Source organism: Ailuropoda melanoleuca, chromosome 9 (genome assembly GCF_002007445.2).
Source record: "Ailuropoda melanoleuca isolate Jingjing chromosome 9, ASM200744v2, whole genome shotgun sequence".
Lineage (NCBI taxonomy): Eukaryota > Metazoa > Chordata > Mammalia > Carnivora > Ursidae > Ailuropoda > Ailuropoda melanoleuca.
Window position 1 is genome coordinate 26,699,783 of NC_048226.1, and position 15,183 is coordinate 26,714,965.

General features: G+C 46.1%; 1 protein-coding gene across 7 annotated transcripts in view; it reads right to left on the bottom strand.

Annotated features, from left to right (window-relative positions):
• Positions 1-8,836: 8,836 nt before the first annotated feature.
• HERC2 (HECT and RLD domain containing E3 ubiquitin protein ligase 2) overlaps positions 8,837-15,183 on the bottom strand; it is a 234,929-nt gene continuing 228,582 nt past the window's right edge. For 6 of the 7 annotated variants that reach the window (XM_019809923.2, XM_019809922.2, XM_011237249.3 and 3 more), the window contains 7 exons: positions 14,124-14,265; positions 13,763-13,957; positions 12,994-13,106; positions 12,188-12,378; positions 11,201-11,306; positions 10,585-10,797; positions 8,837-9,473 (listed from right to left, as the gene is read on the bottom strand). In XM_019809923.2, the coding sequence (XP_019665482.1) occupies positions 9,201-9,473; positions 10,585-10,797; positions 11,201-11,306; positions 12,188-12,378; positions 12,994-13,106; positions 13,763-13,957; positions 14,124-14,265 (1,233 nt within the window). In that variant the 3' untranslated portion in view covers positions 8,837-9,200. Of the gene's footprint in view, positions 9,474-10,584; positions 10,798-11,200; positions 11,307-12,187; positions 12,379-12,993; positions 13,107-13,762; positions 13,958-14,123; positions 14,266-15,183 lie in introns of those variants that run through there. The other variant, XR_004627758.1, reaches the window with a different exon arrangement.

Sequence of the window (15,183 nt, forward strand, 5' to 3'; positions counted from 1 at the left end):
CAGGCGCTGGACGTGGGCGGGGCGAGCCCTCCTCCGCGCCTCCCGGCCTGACCACGCCCACAGACGTCACCGCGAGCAACCCCTCTCCCCCACCCAGGGCAGCCCGAAGGACTGGGAGACGAGGGCTCCCTCACCCCAAGAGCTACAGGAGGCTCAGGAAATGGAGAAAAAGGGCTCTTGGTAAAAGGCCAGACCCTCTGAAAGCTGATAGTGTCTGCTCGCCGTGTCCATTACAAGGTCTAGTTTATAGAAGATAGCCAAGTTCCTGTGACAGGTTTTTCCCTATGAACAAGAATGAGGAAAACGTCAACTGAATGACTGTTTTGCCTACTTTTTTCTCTTCTGCATTTAAAGAGTTCTCAGCTATTGCTGATAAGCCTGACCAGCATTCCTCTTATTTTCTCATTGCCTGTTCCCTCTCTGGCCTAGGGCTGTGGCCAATGTTACATTTGTGGAAAGCTCACTCTTTCTCTCATACAACACACACAAAGAGACGTAAACACGGAGACACACAAGCACACGCATAGACACATCAGACACAGAGACACACAGGCACACAAACTAAACACAGATACAGTTAAGTACACACACAGACATGCACACCACACAGACACTACACACACACAGACATAAATTGCATACACGCACAGGAAATACAGACACACATATAGACACAGAACAGACACTACACAGACACATACACAGAGACACACACATACCACAAGCATACACTATACACAGACATATTAACCACACACAGAAACAGGAACACACACAGAAATATAAACAGGCACAAAGAGAGACACATAAATACACACATACCAACATACATGCACAGACACACACAAGACACACAGAGGCACACACAAACATATACGTTACACAGACAGCCAGGCCTGCAATGGGCCGGGCAGCTCAAGTGGAGCCTTAGCCCCCCAGTCACTGCCCAAGGATTGGCAGGAATTCAGAGCCTCCTAGGTCCTCCACCATGTAACAGACAAACCCCAAAAGTTCTCCTTCTGGGAAATGTCTCTATAAACCTCTCTGGGAGAATTGTTTCTTTACGGAGTCCAGCTACGCTAGGTTTTTGGGAGGCATAGACTTGGTAACAAGCACATTGCAAAGGACAGGGTGTGGTCAGGTTACCCAGGAGCAGGTCCAAGGATCCAAGGGGTCTCTGGGCCTCCTACAGCACAGTGGGCATTGCCACACTGCAATCCCAGAGCTGGCCACAACCACTAGAGAAGCCAAGTTGTCTGAGATAAGGTCCAGTATGGCACTTCAGACACCTCATGTCAGATTACTGTGCACATCGTGTGTGGACACAGCTCACATGTGCTGTGCCTGGTGACTCCATTCACGTGGGGCAGGGCACCATGGAGCCTGTGACCACAGCAGAAATGCTGACACATCCACACTCATCCCTGAGCCTGAGCGTCCTCTTCCAACACCTCAAGAAAGACCAATACAGGATAGAAAGTGTCACAGGGGCCCAGAGTATGAATGTGCAGGCACCCTAAATGGTTATTGCCATCCTTACAGAATAGTATCCACACCTGGGGAGCCTTGGTATGCAGGCTGACAGGTCCAGAGGATCACGAAGCACAAGGAGGGCAACTATGGCCAAACACATAGTTTACTAACACCTGTTACTAACGTGCACCTGCTGACTCAGCCTGGCCAGCAGGGCTGACTGCATGCTTCCTTCTTCCTCCTTCATCACAAGCCCCTAATGTTCTTTATGTAGCTGTTAAATGTTTGTGGTGGGATCAACTATCCCTGCTCCAGGAATGAGTGCATGTGGCCCCAATTAGGGAAGAAATCCCACCCCTGCCAGGGATTGGCATCTACATGTCCCAACCCACATGGTGACAAAGCTCACAGAGAGCAGGGTTGCATGCTAGACCAAGTTTCAAGCCCTCCATCTCTGGGCTCCTTAGTCATTGCAAACCCACCCTCTCGGTTGTTGAAGCCAGGTCCAATTAGGGATTCGGACAGTTAAGAATGAGGATTGGATGGAGATAATGTTATTGGAAACTACAGCATAATTCATGGTGCAGGTGCTGTTCCATGGACAGGTTCTGAATTTCTTTGGTAAGAAGTGATTGGGGACAGTCTCAGAAATGATGTGGTGATTCCTGAGCTGGGCAGGAAGACTTCATCAAAATCTAACCCTAGAGGCACAGTTATCTTGGATGACTTGGGAAATTCCTGAGGGAAACTCCAAAATAGGAGCTTTCTAAATGGCCTTAGCAAAGAAGAACATCACTGGCATCAGACATAAAGACTGAATAAATGCGGCTCCTTTCAAGTATACAGTACTTGACTGTATGAACTCTGAAATATCTGTAATGAAATCCATTTGCTTACATGGTATAAGTAGTGGTGGGTTTTATATGACTGTGTGGATGTGCATATTTTACGTGTTTGTGGGTGATCCAGCGAAGTGCCCCTGGCTTCTCACCCTCAAAGACAGATGTGACTTAGAGCCATCTCCAACCCAGACCTCCACCTTCACTTCACATGGAAATCTGTCTGCAGCTCCCCTTGGGAATCCTATCTTCCCTCAGGGTCCCTGTGATCACCCACTATGCAGGCCTCTCTGGCCACCAGCCTTTGCCTGCTCTGACTTCATAGGCTACACATCCTGTTCACCCACAGATGGTTCAACTCAGCCCAGCCTCGCTGACCCCTAAGAGATGTAGGAGAGAGGGGACACTGGGCAGACAGCCAGAGCAGCTTTCTTCTGTCTTAGTCCAATCAAGAGAGTGACCTGAGAAGAAAAATCAAATGCAGACTCACATGGGTTCCCTTTATCAACTGCTGTGTAAAAAACCACCCCAAGTTTAGTGGCAAAAATAACAACCATTTTATCATGCTCCCAGATGCCATGGGTCTGGAACTCAGGCACCATGGAAAGAGTTCAACTGAGGCTCTGTACAGTCAAGGTGGCACAAAGGACAGGAAGCAACTTGAGACTGGGGACTGGAAGCATCGGGAGGTGCCCTCACTCATTTCTGTTGTGGGATGGCCTGCCCTACTGTGTGGCTTCTGCCCTGATTCTTGGACTTCCTCACAGCATGGCAGCAGTGGCCCAAGGGACAGGAATTGGAAGCCGCCAGTTCCTTCAGCCCTGTACCCAGAATTGACAGCTGTCACTTCCATCATACTCTGCCGGTCAAGCAGTCACGAGACCAGGTTCAAAGGAGAGGACTCAGTCTCCAGTTCTTGATGGGAAAAATGTCAAAGAACATTACAGCCATATTTTAAGTCACCACAGACTGCATCCTAGCCAAGGATGCAGCAAGGGAACAACGAAGGGATGATGCAATGGGAGGAATTCTGGCCTTCAAGTTTGCACTTTAAAGGCAGTTTAAAATGTAATGAGCTGTGAAGCAATAGGAACCCTCTTTACTGGTGGAAATGCAAAATGGTCACTTTGGAAGGCAATTTGGCAGTTTCTCACAAAACTAAACATACTTTTACCATATAACCCGGCAATTGCATTCCTTGCTATTTACCCAAGGGAGTTCAAAACTTACATACATAAAAACCGGCACACACACATTTATAGCAGCTTTGTTCATAATTGCCAAAACTTGAAGGAACCAAGATGTCCCTCAGTGGATGAATGCATAAACAAACAGACAATGGAATATTATTCACCAGTAAAAAGAAATGAGCTATCAAGCCATGAAAAGACGTGAAGGAACCTTAAATTCATTGATAAGTGAAAGAAACCAATCTTAAAAGATTCCATGGAACACTACATCAAAAACTAAGGATAGACTGTATGATGACTAACATAATAAAAAATTATTGTAAAAAAAAAGATTCCGAGCATATGACATTCTGGAAAAGGCAAAACTGTGGAGACAATAAAAAGATCAGGGGTTTTGGGGGGAGAGGAAAGTAGACAGAGCACAGAGGATTTTTTAAGGTAGTAAAACTGTTCAGTGTGAAACTACAATGATAAATGCATCGGTTGCAACAAACGTACCACTCTGGTGGAGGCAATGCATGTGTGGGAATAAGGCGTATATAGGACATCTCTGGACCTGCTGCTCAATTTTGCTATAAATATAAAATTGCCCTAATAAAAGTCTATTTTTTAATGTACAGAGCTAAAGGAAAATTCATTGTGTAGATTCCATTGTATACGGAAAAAAAAAATCTTTGAAAAGTGGCTGGGGTGGGGCCCACCAGCCAGGGCTCCCTGTGGCTGAGAAGGGCCTGCTCCTCACACCTGTTCACCCATGAGGACAGTGTCCCTGAGGCTCCCCACCAGCAGTGGATCTAGCCACTCCAGCCCTGGTAAGTCAAGGGGGCAATGCCCATGGTCCTGTACCTGTGCCGGCTCCCCTAGGACCAGTGTGTCAACTACAAGTTTCCCTGTGCCCTGCACTGAGAGTAGAATGTTACTGCTTTGAGAAATTATGGTCCCTCCAAGGGCCTCTTTCCATCCAAGCCAACTAAAGGAGGAGGGATAGCAAAGGGACCCAGGCACTGGTGCCTCCACTGGGCATGCCCACACACGGCACAGTGTAAAGCTGGGGCTGGGGTCACACCAATGCCACACAAGGAACTTCCTAGGGTCAACAGTGACACCAAATGCCTGTGGCCACTATGACATGCCAGCAAGACCAAGTACAGGAGGCCAGGGACCACTCTTGGCCTGATGGCAGTTTACAGTATGTGGCCCATGTTGCACACAGCAGAGCTCACCTATCCACAGACCAAAAGACCCCGCAGTGTAGCAGGGCTGGTGGAACCGGTTCTCAAACCGTCTATGGTCCACCATCAACCCCCCACCCATGTTCTTGCACTCAAGCAGACAGCTCATGGACCCACCTCGTGAGCCTGCAGCCAGGGAGCGGTGGCAGTATTGGGACATCTATCTGTGCCTTCTGAGAGCAGTGAGTTAGAAGTCTCATGGTTGTGGACTCCCTTTCAGATCCGCAAAGGGGAAGAGGTTCACCGTGGGTGGCTCTGTGGTTGGAAGGACCTAGGGCTAATACCATGGGAGTGGGTAATCCCTTGTGGCCTATTCCTGAGGATCTGAGTGACTGCACAAGCCCTGGCCAGCCTGCCTGGCACCCTGGAGCTCTGGCAGGGCAGAGCCTAGGCTTTCAGGGTGGACACACCCACAGAAGGAGCCGTGCCTCCAGCCCTTCCATACCCAGGATTCATGTCCTTCTTACTGAGCCTATCAGGATTTCCAAGAGACATGTCCTAGCAGAGATCCTTGCTATAAAGTATTTACCTACAAAAAAGGGAGTGATTAAACAGCCTTGTCAGTGCTAAAGCCTGAGCTGTACTGAGATTAAGAGCCAGGAAGGATCAGAAGACCCCAGTCCACAGAGCAGACTGAAACCCCTGGGGTCTCCTACTCCATGTTCTCTACCTGCCCGGGCTAGCAGACCCAATGTGGAGAAGGCCCCAACCCCAGTGCTTGGCCCCACATCGAATAGCCAGCATGTGGAAGCCCAGTTGCCGATACCTCAGACCTCTCCATTCTCTTCCACTGTCCCCAAATGAAAGTATCTTGGCTAGTTTTGCAAGTCAGGACAATTTACATGTACATGGACTCAGGAAGCTCCTTCTGGTACCCCTAGATTTCTAATTAACCCAGATGTTTCTAGTTAACAACCTCAGAAGCCAGTGGTCACCTTGATGCTGGAGAGTATTCTGTGCTGATGAAAATGAATAACCTGCCTTAGTGTTCATTGTTGAGCACATGTCACCCAGGTACTGCCTCTACATTCTCTGATGCTCAAACGGCCACCGGGGCGAGTGCTGTAGATGATGAGGTGTCTCTTCCAGAAGTGGACCTGTCAGAATTGGGCCCCGTGTCCAGCAACAACACAGAGCCAGCAGTCACTCCTGAGGTCATGAATCAAGTGGTGGAGCAGGGGCTATCTACTATACAACCACCCTGCACTGCTCTACACTCAGGCCTGGTCCCATGGCTGAGTCATGCTCAAGAAAACCAATCCCAGCTCCTGAAGTTCGTATTTGGGATCTGAAGGATGGAGTGTACCAAGTGAATAAACTGCAGAGCAAGGCAGATGGTCATGTGGTTGCGTGGAGGATGGACAAATTCAAATAGAGGCACAAGAGGCTGGCAGCCCTGTGAGCAAGTACTAGGGAAGGGTAGTCTATCAGACCCTGGGGGACAATACTGGAGGTGGTCTATGCTAAGAAAACCAAAAGAATTTGTCAGGGATTCTAGTGTCAGGTACCATATTAAGTTTTTGTAAATCTAAACAGATGGAGTTTCATATGCATTATAAATGCACATCCACTACTTTTATTGGTAGAAAAACACACACGATGCATCACACCATTAATTGCCTCAGAAGGGATTAACCCACAATTCAAAATGTTGATGGAACCTGCTAATGAAATTAAGGAGTCTTCATCAGCGACTGAAGAATTCCACTCCTAGCACAATTTGGGTCTGTCTTTCCTACAGTTTACCTTTCCACAGGTTCTGCTGCACTAATTTTAATCTGCCAAAATGAACCATAACTTTAGGCCTCATAAATCAGGTAAGATTAAAAAATTAAATTGAAGAGGACAGGTAACTGTCTTAGAGATTTGCCTTGGACAAAAATGAAGAAAGTGTTACTATGAAAATCAAAGTCCCTATTTTTTTTTTTTTGAGTGGAATAAATGTAGGAAACAGATAATCCTCCAGCATTTCTGAAGTTAAAGAAAAAGAGCTCATAACAAGTAGGACTCAGGCAATTGCTTCTGAAGAGTGCAAACACAGCAGAAACAAGCCAGGTAGGTAGAAGGCATGGCTGTCCAAGCTGTTTGCAGTTCCCTGGACCACACTTCTGGTGATGACTTTGAAGTCCCCTCCTCTGCAGCAGTTCGACTCAGAACCCTTTTTCATTCAGTAATTTTTATCTATGTTCTATCCATCAATAATTACCAAATTGGAAATTAAAATTAAAATGTTTCAAAATATTCATTGATTTTAAAATAAAATAAAACCATTACTTATTTTTCTTTGAGATTTGAGAGAGCGAGAAAGAGAAAGCACAAGTGGGAAGGGCATATGGAGAGAAAGAGAATCCCAAGCGGACTTCATGCTGAGGGTCGAGCCCTTGTGGGGCTCAATCCCATAACCTGAGCCAAAACCAAGAGTCAGATGCCTAACCAACTGCACCACCCAAGTGTCCCAACAAACCCATTACTTATTAACATGAATAGTATTCTGAAAAACTATTTTCCAAAACTAAAAAACTTAGTGATTTAGTGAGAATAGCATTAACATGTTTATTAATCTTTTTACTATCTGGCTCATGAGAAGATAGCTGGAATCTCATTCCTGTTTCTGCCATCCACATATTGTAATATAGTTTTGGTTGCAGGATATGAAGAAAATTTAGCTTCATGCAGATACATAGTTGGAAGAGGGAGGACCTCATGGGACACCTTTAAAGGGAAACTAACGGGTCCTTGAACAAGACTTGTTCTAAGAACAGCTATTCTAGAGGCAAAAGACATTTGTCACTCGGTTTGGGGGTTGGCCCACAGAATGTGGGTGGAGGGACAGTTCAGTTCTGAGTATAGGCCTCACCTGTTTTCAGTTGTTCTCTTGCATGTGAAGCAGAGCCCTGCCTAACCCATTGTCTACAGCCATTCAGCCAAGACTAGCCAGTCCAGATATGTGAGAGAAATAAACGTTGCATCTTGTATGCCACCAAATTTAGGGGTAGTTTGTTATGCATCAAAAGCTGACTGACAACAAAAAGGTTGGTGATTTAAAAAACACCTCACAGATTATGAAGATTTTGAGCCAAGGTAAAAATAAAAGACTAATCTGGGCATTCACAAATTTGGTCATGGATAAATTCCCAGAAACTTCACTCTCTTTGGATTTTCCTTTTTTTTTTTTTTAATTTTTTTATTATATTATGTTAGTCGCCATACAGTACATCCCTGTTTTTCTGATGCAAAGCTCGATTGTATCCCTGAATAAAGAAATAGTCTCCCAACATAAAATATCTCCTTTTGACTTCATCTAATTTACCTCAAGTTTGAGCACACCAGGCCTGTTAACCAACTTTCCTACCCTATTCTCAGTCCTTCCCTTTGCAGAGAACCTGCCATACACACAACTCGAGAACACACAGCTCTCAAATCCTGAAACACATGCCTGACCCGAGGCCAGTGGGATGGGAACCAGGACAGGCAGGGGTGGAGGCCAGGGGAACAGATCCTGAAGGCTCCTCCTCCCCAGCTCCCAACACCAGCCACTCCCCTTAAAACTTCCCACTCTTTTACCCATTCCTCCTTTGTCACTGGAGTGAGTTTGCTTTTTGTAATCAAAACAGTCTAAACTAGACTGGAATGGCCTTAAATAATGCTCTATCAAAGACTATTTTTTGGCTGTAGCATATCCACCAGTACTAGCCTAACCAGATAAGAAAGTTCAGCTTACAATTTTATGACAGATGTTTTATTCATAGGGAATTAAAATTTAGGGATATACAGGACACAAACATTATATATAGTATACTTCCTATGATAGATACTGCTCACAGAAAGGCCTCAATTCAAGTTACATACTGCATATGCTAAAATGTGCACCTGGGGAGAAGAGGGAGACCAATGGCCTTTTTGTTTTGGTTTTGGTATAAATGACCTATAGATGCATTTAAGTAATACTGATCATTTAATGTTTAAAAAACTTTTAATAAATTCAGGGTAATATTGAAATATTTATAATATGATTTAATCATTACACAGTATTTCCAATGTACAATCAAGACAATGCACAACACTTGAAAAGAAGAAAAAAGGAAAAAAAAAAACAACGATCTATTGCACCCACAAGTAAAAAGGCTTTTTATTCATTTTGGGGATGCTGCAATTCAGTATTTATATAAACATTTACACATTGTAGTAAACACAGAAGTCCTACATGTAATGCAGCATTATGGGTAAGACCCTTTTAAGTCTCAAAAATAAATGTTAAGTGTCCACATAGTGCCCCACGTGCAAGGCTGACTTTCTGATCATTATTCCTTTCATTGTTCAATCATGAGCAATCAGTCTCCCTGCCCACCCCATGCCTTTTAGAGACCTAGTATTTCTCAGCAAACACACTACCTCCTGCACTCTAAACTGCAGTACTCTGCCTCCTTGCTTAGTCTCGTGGTGTCTTGCAATGGCATTTCTCCATCTCAGTGTCCTGTTAAATAATCCTGCGTAGAGTCTGAAGCAAATGAATCCACATCCTCATTCTCTGAGTCGTCACTGCTGTCATCGGCAGCTGGCTCTCCTGTAAGGGCTATGCGAGCATAATCATCTGTGTCTATCGATTTGCAAAAGTGGATGGCATATTTCAGTTTTTCCTCCAGCACCTGTTTACAGGAATATCTAGGCAACTTCAGCAAAAAGAAGCAGGTGTAGGATTCAGGAAGGAAGTGGTCAGGAGGGTTGTATTTATCCAATACCTATTGATGAATAAATGTTAAATAATCAGAGACTATGTACAAGGACAGGTAGAACTGTTAATCTATTTTATTATGTTCATTAGACTCTTGACTCTCACAAAAATCATAATATTTTCGGCTATGAATAACAAAGTATCAGAAAACAAATACTCTAGCCCACTTGAGAAATTAAAAGGAGTAACTTAATAATTCCTAGGACTTGGAGTCAAAAATAGCAATTGGTTACTGAGGCAATTACTTTTGACAAATCAGTGCTGTGAACAGGGCCTGGAACATGGCAGGCAGAGGATGCGGGCTCAGCACACACCCGCATGGGGAATTCTCCTTAAACCCATTAGCCCCTTTGACTACTACTGATAAAACACTATGAAGCCAGCAGAGAATTGTGGACCCAAGAATTACCTACTTTTGGAGAGAAAAACTATATGTTGCTCTCAAAGATCTCTGTGACAAATGACTACTACTGCAACCCCAGTCAGAGACTGGAGTCAGGCTGTGCTCAGGAAGGAGCCCAGCCTCAAATCCTTTCAAGCATGCAGGGAGAACGGACTTTCCACCCCAATCTTCCCCTCCGAGGAAGTCCCCCATCCCCATGGTATTGCTACCTGGACAGTCACACATGTTGCTTCAAGATAGAGGAGGAAGAGGGGGCTTAAGTCACTTCACCTTGTGACCCAGCAGATAAACAAAGCCTGTTTCTGATCATTGCACCACAGAGTTAGAAATCAAAGCAAAACTCTTGTTCTCAATCTGATGGTTGTTCTTATTTTTCCTAGTAAGCGACATTATTTAATTTACCTAATTCAACCAGGAATCAAATATATGCTTTAAATGACATGTGTGCTCAAAATCTCAAATATGCTGACATAACAGCAGTATCTTCTGGTGACGGCCAGATAAATTTTCCAGAAGTAGAAAGTGAGACCTAAGACCTACAGTCATAAAATTTTGAGCAATCAAATCAAAGAAATTGGATGTGCTTTTTATTATTATTTCCAGGAAGAAGGAAAAAACCACATAAAACGAGAGTCCCATTTTCTATTCTGCTGTAGGATCATGTGCAAGGAGCATGCCCCCACAGCTGACACCACAGGATATGCAGGAACCACACCTGGATGACAAAGTCTCTGCCCCGGAAGTCGGCGATGGTCCTGGGCAGTCTCGTCCGGCCCCACACAAAGCGAAGGAAGAGGGAACGCTCTGTGTTGGAGAAGGACTCCATCACCTCCCAGAACCACTGGATCAGGGATGCAGAAGGCTCGATTCCTTTGTATGTTGCCACTGACTTTAAGAGATGTAGAGGGATATCTGGGCTGCCACATACCTGCAGAAGGACATACTGTCAGGGCTGGGTGACACTTTTGACTTTTCACTTCAGTAGAGAGTCAATCACTCTTTCTACCAAGGCTTGTTTCAGGGAGGACGTGTGTGAGAGCCTGAGTGGACAGTTAGGAGGACAGGTCCCATGTGTTCAGGTGGATGTGCACTTGACCCTGTGCTCCATCCTGGTGTGGGATGGGGCAGGGGGAGGAGGGGCTGCAAGGGAAGGAAGGGCGCAGGCAGGGAACACCCACTTTTCAAACATGTTTTCACTTCATCTACCAGGCATGAGCGTATTTCAGATGTAAATTAAGTGCAAGATTTAACCAAGAAATTAACTAGTGGTACTGATTTCGTGGCTTGATATTCAAAAGGCAGTTCTAGGACAGTAGCGCTCGGGGGCATACCATTGTCTCCAATTCATATCCAGTGAACAGAGAAAGAAGGGGGACAGGCACGACTCGGGCCATTCCTTCCCGGACGGCAGCCACCTGCTCATCAAATTCATGGAGTCTGAAAGAAAAAACTCACTTTGCATTTGTATCTTTGGTAACCTAGATCTTATCCTACTCACACCAAGCCTTATCACACAGATGACCGAGGCATGTACCTTATAAAAATAGCATCACAGAGCTTCTCACATACTGAGTTCACCTACACTGACACATAGAAGATAATCTTAAAAACCACCTAGAGCTTCCAAGACACAATTCTTAATATTTATCGCATACCTAGGAAGGAGCCAGAATTAGATGTGCATAATCAGAGAACCAGGCTCCATAGCACCCACAGTAAGAACCCTCTGGAAGCAAATACTGTGTTCAGGGCCTTCATGACTGGCGAGTTAGGGCATAAAGCAGAAATGAACACCAAGGTACAACATAGCACACTTGCCGGGACCACCTACAACTAGAACTCAGCAAGCCAAACCCACCCAATGTGCAATCTCACCAAGTAGCTGGCCAGGTGCTTCTGGAGAACAAGGTCCACTGTGTGGACTTATAATGTCAGGTGGAAGCAGCAATGAATAGCAGAAACCAGATGGGTGGCATTGCTGACCTGCCACATAGCAACCATGAGGAATGCTGGTGTGAGGGCCTGGCAGGGGTGGGACCAATAGGTCCAGTGACTACTACCCAGGACAGCTCCCAAAACAGGACAATTCTATGCACCTTGGTTTTCTAGTCAGAGCCAGGAATCTTAGGCAAGAATAATGAATACTCTGACTTGGATTACAAAATAAGCTTTGGCGACTATAGATCAGCAGCAGTTGGAACCAAGTTCACTAGCATTTTACTGTATGGTAGTAGTTCTGAAAAATGCAGCCATCCAAGCAAACTACTTCCTATTTTTGCTATTTACTGATCAAAACAATGGAAGGCAGATGGCCCCACCTGTAGTTTATTGCCAGCCGGACATACTCTGCACGGTTGTCCAGGGTGATGTGCGTGTACTTGGAGCTCAGCTGAATGTCCTGGCCACTTGCACTTGGCACAGTGAAGGGCAGACTCATGGCCTCAAACTCCTCTGAGGTGGCTTCGTTGTCACGGATGTACATGAGCCCAGGGATAAAATCTTTATCAACCTTTTAAGGGAAAAAAGGGAGCCCACATGTTAAGTCAGGGTCTTTACCACACTTCTGACTGCAGTTCACACCTGAGGTGTTCAGCCATGGGGGGGCCTCAGTCTGCACTGGGCATACCTCAAGGCTGCTGGCGCATTATACATGCCGAGAAATAAAAGAGACCAGCAGTGAGAAAGTACTTCACCCAGGGACCTGAGGAAAGAGCTTGTCATTCAAGGAAGTCCTTAAAATTAACCACAAAGAGAGCAACAGCCACTGGTTGGAGATGGATCCCGCCCTACAGTCATGGTACCAAGGGAAGTATGGCCACAGGGAAGATGCTGGCTGTGGTCAGCCAGTCACGTCTCCCCATCTAAAAGCCAAAGCCGCCACCCAGCCACTCACAAGTTCTGCTCCTCTACAGGAAAACTGGTGAACTTTCTTATCTGACAAGATTTCAAGTTGCAAAAAGCACCACAAAATACAGGGTCTATCAAGTTCTAGAAGCAAACTGGCCTAACATCCATAGACCTTTTTTTCTACTAGAAGGTAGTCTGCAGTCAGGGGCGCCCCCTACACTCTGTACCAGGTACACTAGGTGTCACATTTCCCCATCCCCGCTTTCCTGGTGGTTACCTCACTGAGATCTGCAATGGTGAGGCTCATCCCAGCCAGCTGCTTCCAGACAGGCTCAGCCAGATTGAGGCTCAGGGGACTCCCAGTCCGGATAGCGATGCCCAGTAACACACCTGCACACGTAACAGGAGATACTTGAAATCAAATATAAAACATATAGTTCAATCAACAACACCACAGAATAGCTCTACACTGGGCCTCAGTGCCTTCTAAACCAATGTTACCCAAATTCATGGAGACAGGTCCACCCTTAAAACATTTTGTCCTATTCTAAATTCATTGTTTCCTTTTGTTCCTATGGGCCTAGTTTCTAACTCTTCTCTTTCTACCAATAGGTATAAGCCACACAGAGGCTAATCTCCATTCCTTTGATGACAAAACAAACAGACGGAGTTTCTCAAGGAAGGTGGGTAGAGTACCTGGAGAGGTAAAGGCAGCAACAGGAGCACTCAGCACAGATACTTAATGGAATAGGAGAGAGGGACTGACCAACTACCAAAACCCCTCAGACCTGATCCCAAGTTTCAGATACATTTAAGCGGCAGAAATATGGTATTTCAGATCTTCTGTGTGCCAAACACTTTCTGGCCCTTAGCACCCTGCCACTCACTGATGGTTGGGCTCTGCATGTCCCTGCACCTGCGCACTGAAAATGCTAAAAAAACAAATACTCAAAATGATTGTCATTCCAAAGACAGAGTAGACATCAAGTAACTGGGGCACACACAGCCACATAAATGAGGCATCGTGCCCGTGGGAGAAGGCCCACCCAGAAAGCGGAACATGTTGGTGTGCACGGGCGCCCTGGCAGCGGGGCTGAACAGGTAGCAGTCGCGGTTGGCCCCTGACTCGTCTCTCCCATTGGGTGTCACGATCAGAAGTGGGGTGAGTCCATTCTGCAGTTCTTCACAGATCTCGGCTATGGACTCACTGTAGCCACCACCACAGTCATCCACAGATTCACCTTGAGGGAAAGGAGAGTCAGCAACTCACAGCCACGCCAGGAAAGCCCTGCAGGGTGCAGCTAGATGGACTTCTCAGCTCTCCCTGTAATGCCCACTGCACTACTGTCTGTGCTCAGACTGCCAACCCTCAGGATCACAGGCCTGCCAGTGTATGCGAGTTCTCACCCACAAACTTGACTTTCCAGACGCGGTGGGGAAGGAGGAGGCTGTCGGGACTGAACGAGCTCATCTTAGCACACATCTGCCCAAAGACCGACTTGGTCCCATCAGGACCTGCTAGGCCTCCTTTACTCCTTGAACGTTTGACCTAGAGAGGAGAAAAGAAATAAATAGGAAACAACCACAGCAGCAGAAAGCACACAGCTACTATCTTCCACAGCTAACCAGCCCTGGAACATCCATAGCAACAAGATGTTGTCCCTTTTGTTACCCTTTACTCCTCTGCCCTGGTCACCAGGGTAGAAGTCCAGCCAGGACTCTGCTGCTGGATCTAAAGAGCTGTCATGAGTGGAGCCCACAAACAGTAACATTCAGATGCTGCCGCAATCACCCAACAAAAGAAAGCAAAACCCACAGAAAACATCTGTACAAGGTTGAAGAGCTTCGAGACTAAGCCTTATTTCTCTATGACTGCTCCTCCTCCTCCCTTGAGGGACTTTATGTCCCTTACTTCCTGCACACAAACCCTCTGAGAACCTCAAAGACTGGTCTCACACTCCTTTCCCCTCACTGGACACATGTTTACCTCCTCAGGCCTTACACACAGGATGCCCGCTGGACATCTGTGCTAATGGAAGCTCTGCTATAATCATGGGAGGCATGGCCTTTGTTCACCCAAATGCATGCAGCATGTTGCCACAGCACAGCACCCCTTAGGACTCATGGTGTCTAAGTAAACATTCCCTCAAGAAATCACAGACCTTTGGTTGGCCATTCACAGAGGGTGGTGACAGCCCATGTGGTCAGTAACTACAATATGATTCATCCTCACACTTCATAACTTTAACCATAGCCAACCACTTCGCCACACTGCCTCAGTCTCCATGAATAAGATGCCAGGAACTCCAAAAGCAGCCCTCCTTAGCAGACTATCAGGACTCTGAGCTTCGAACCAAATGGCTGAGACCAAACCTGGAGGCACCACCTCAGCCAGAAAAGAACCTTCCTCCTGTCCCTTACTCATCTGCATGTATCCTACTCCAACCCTTGGGGTCACTGCATCTCC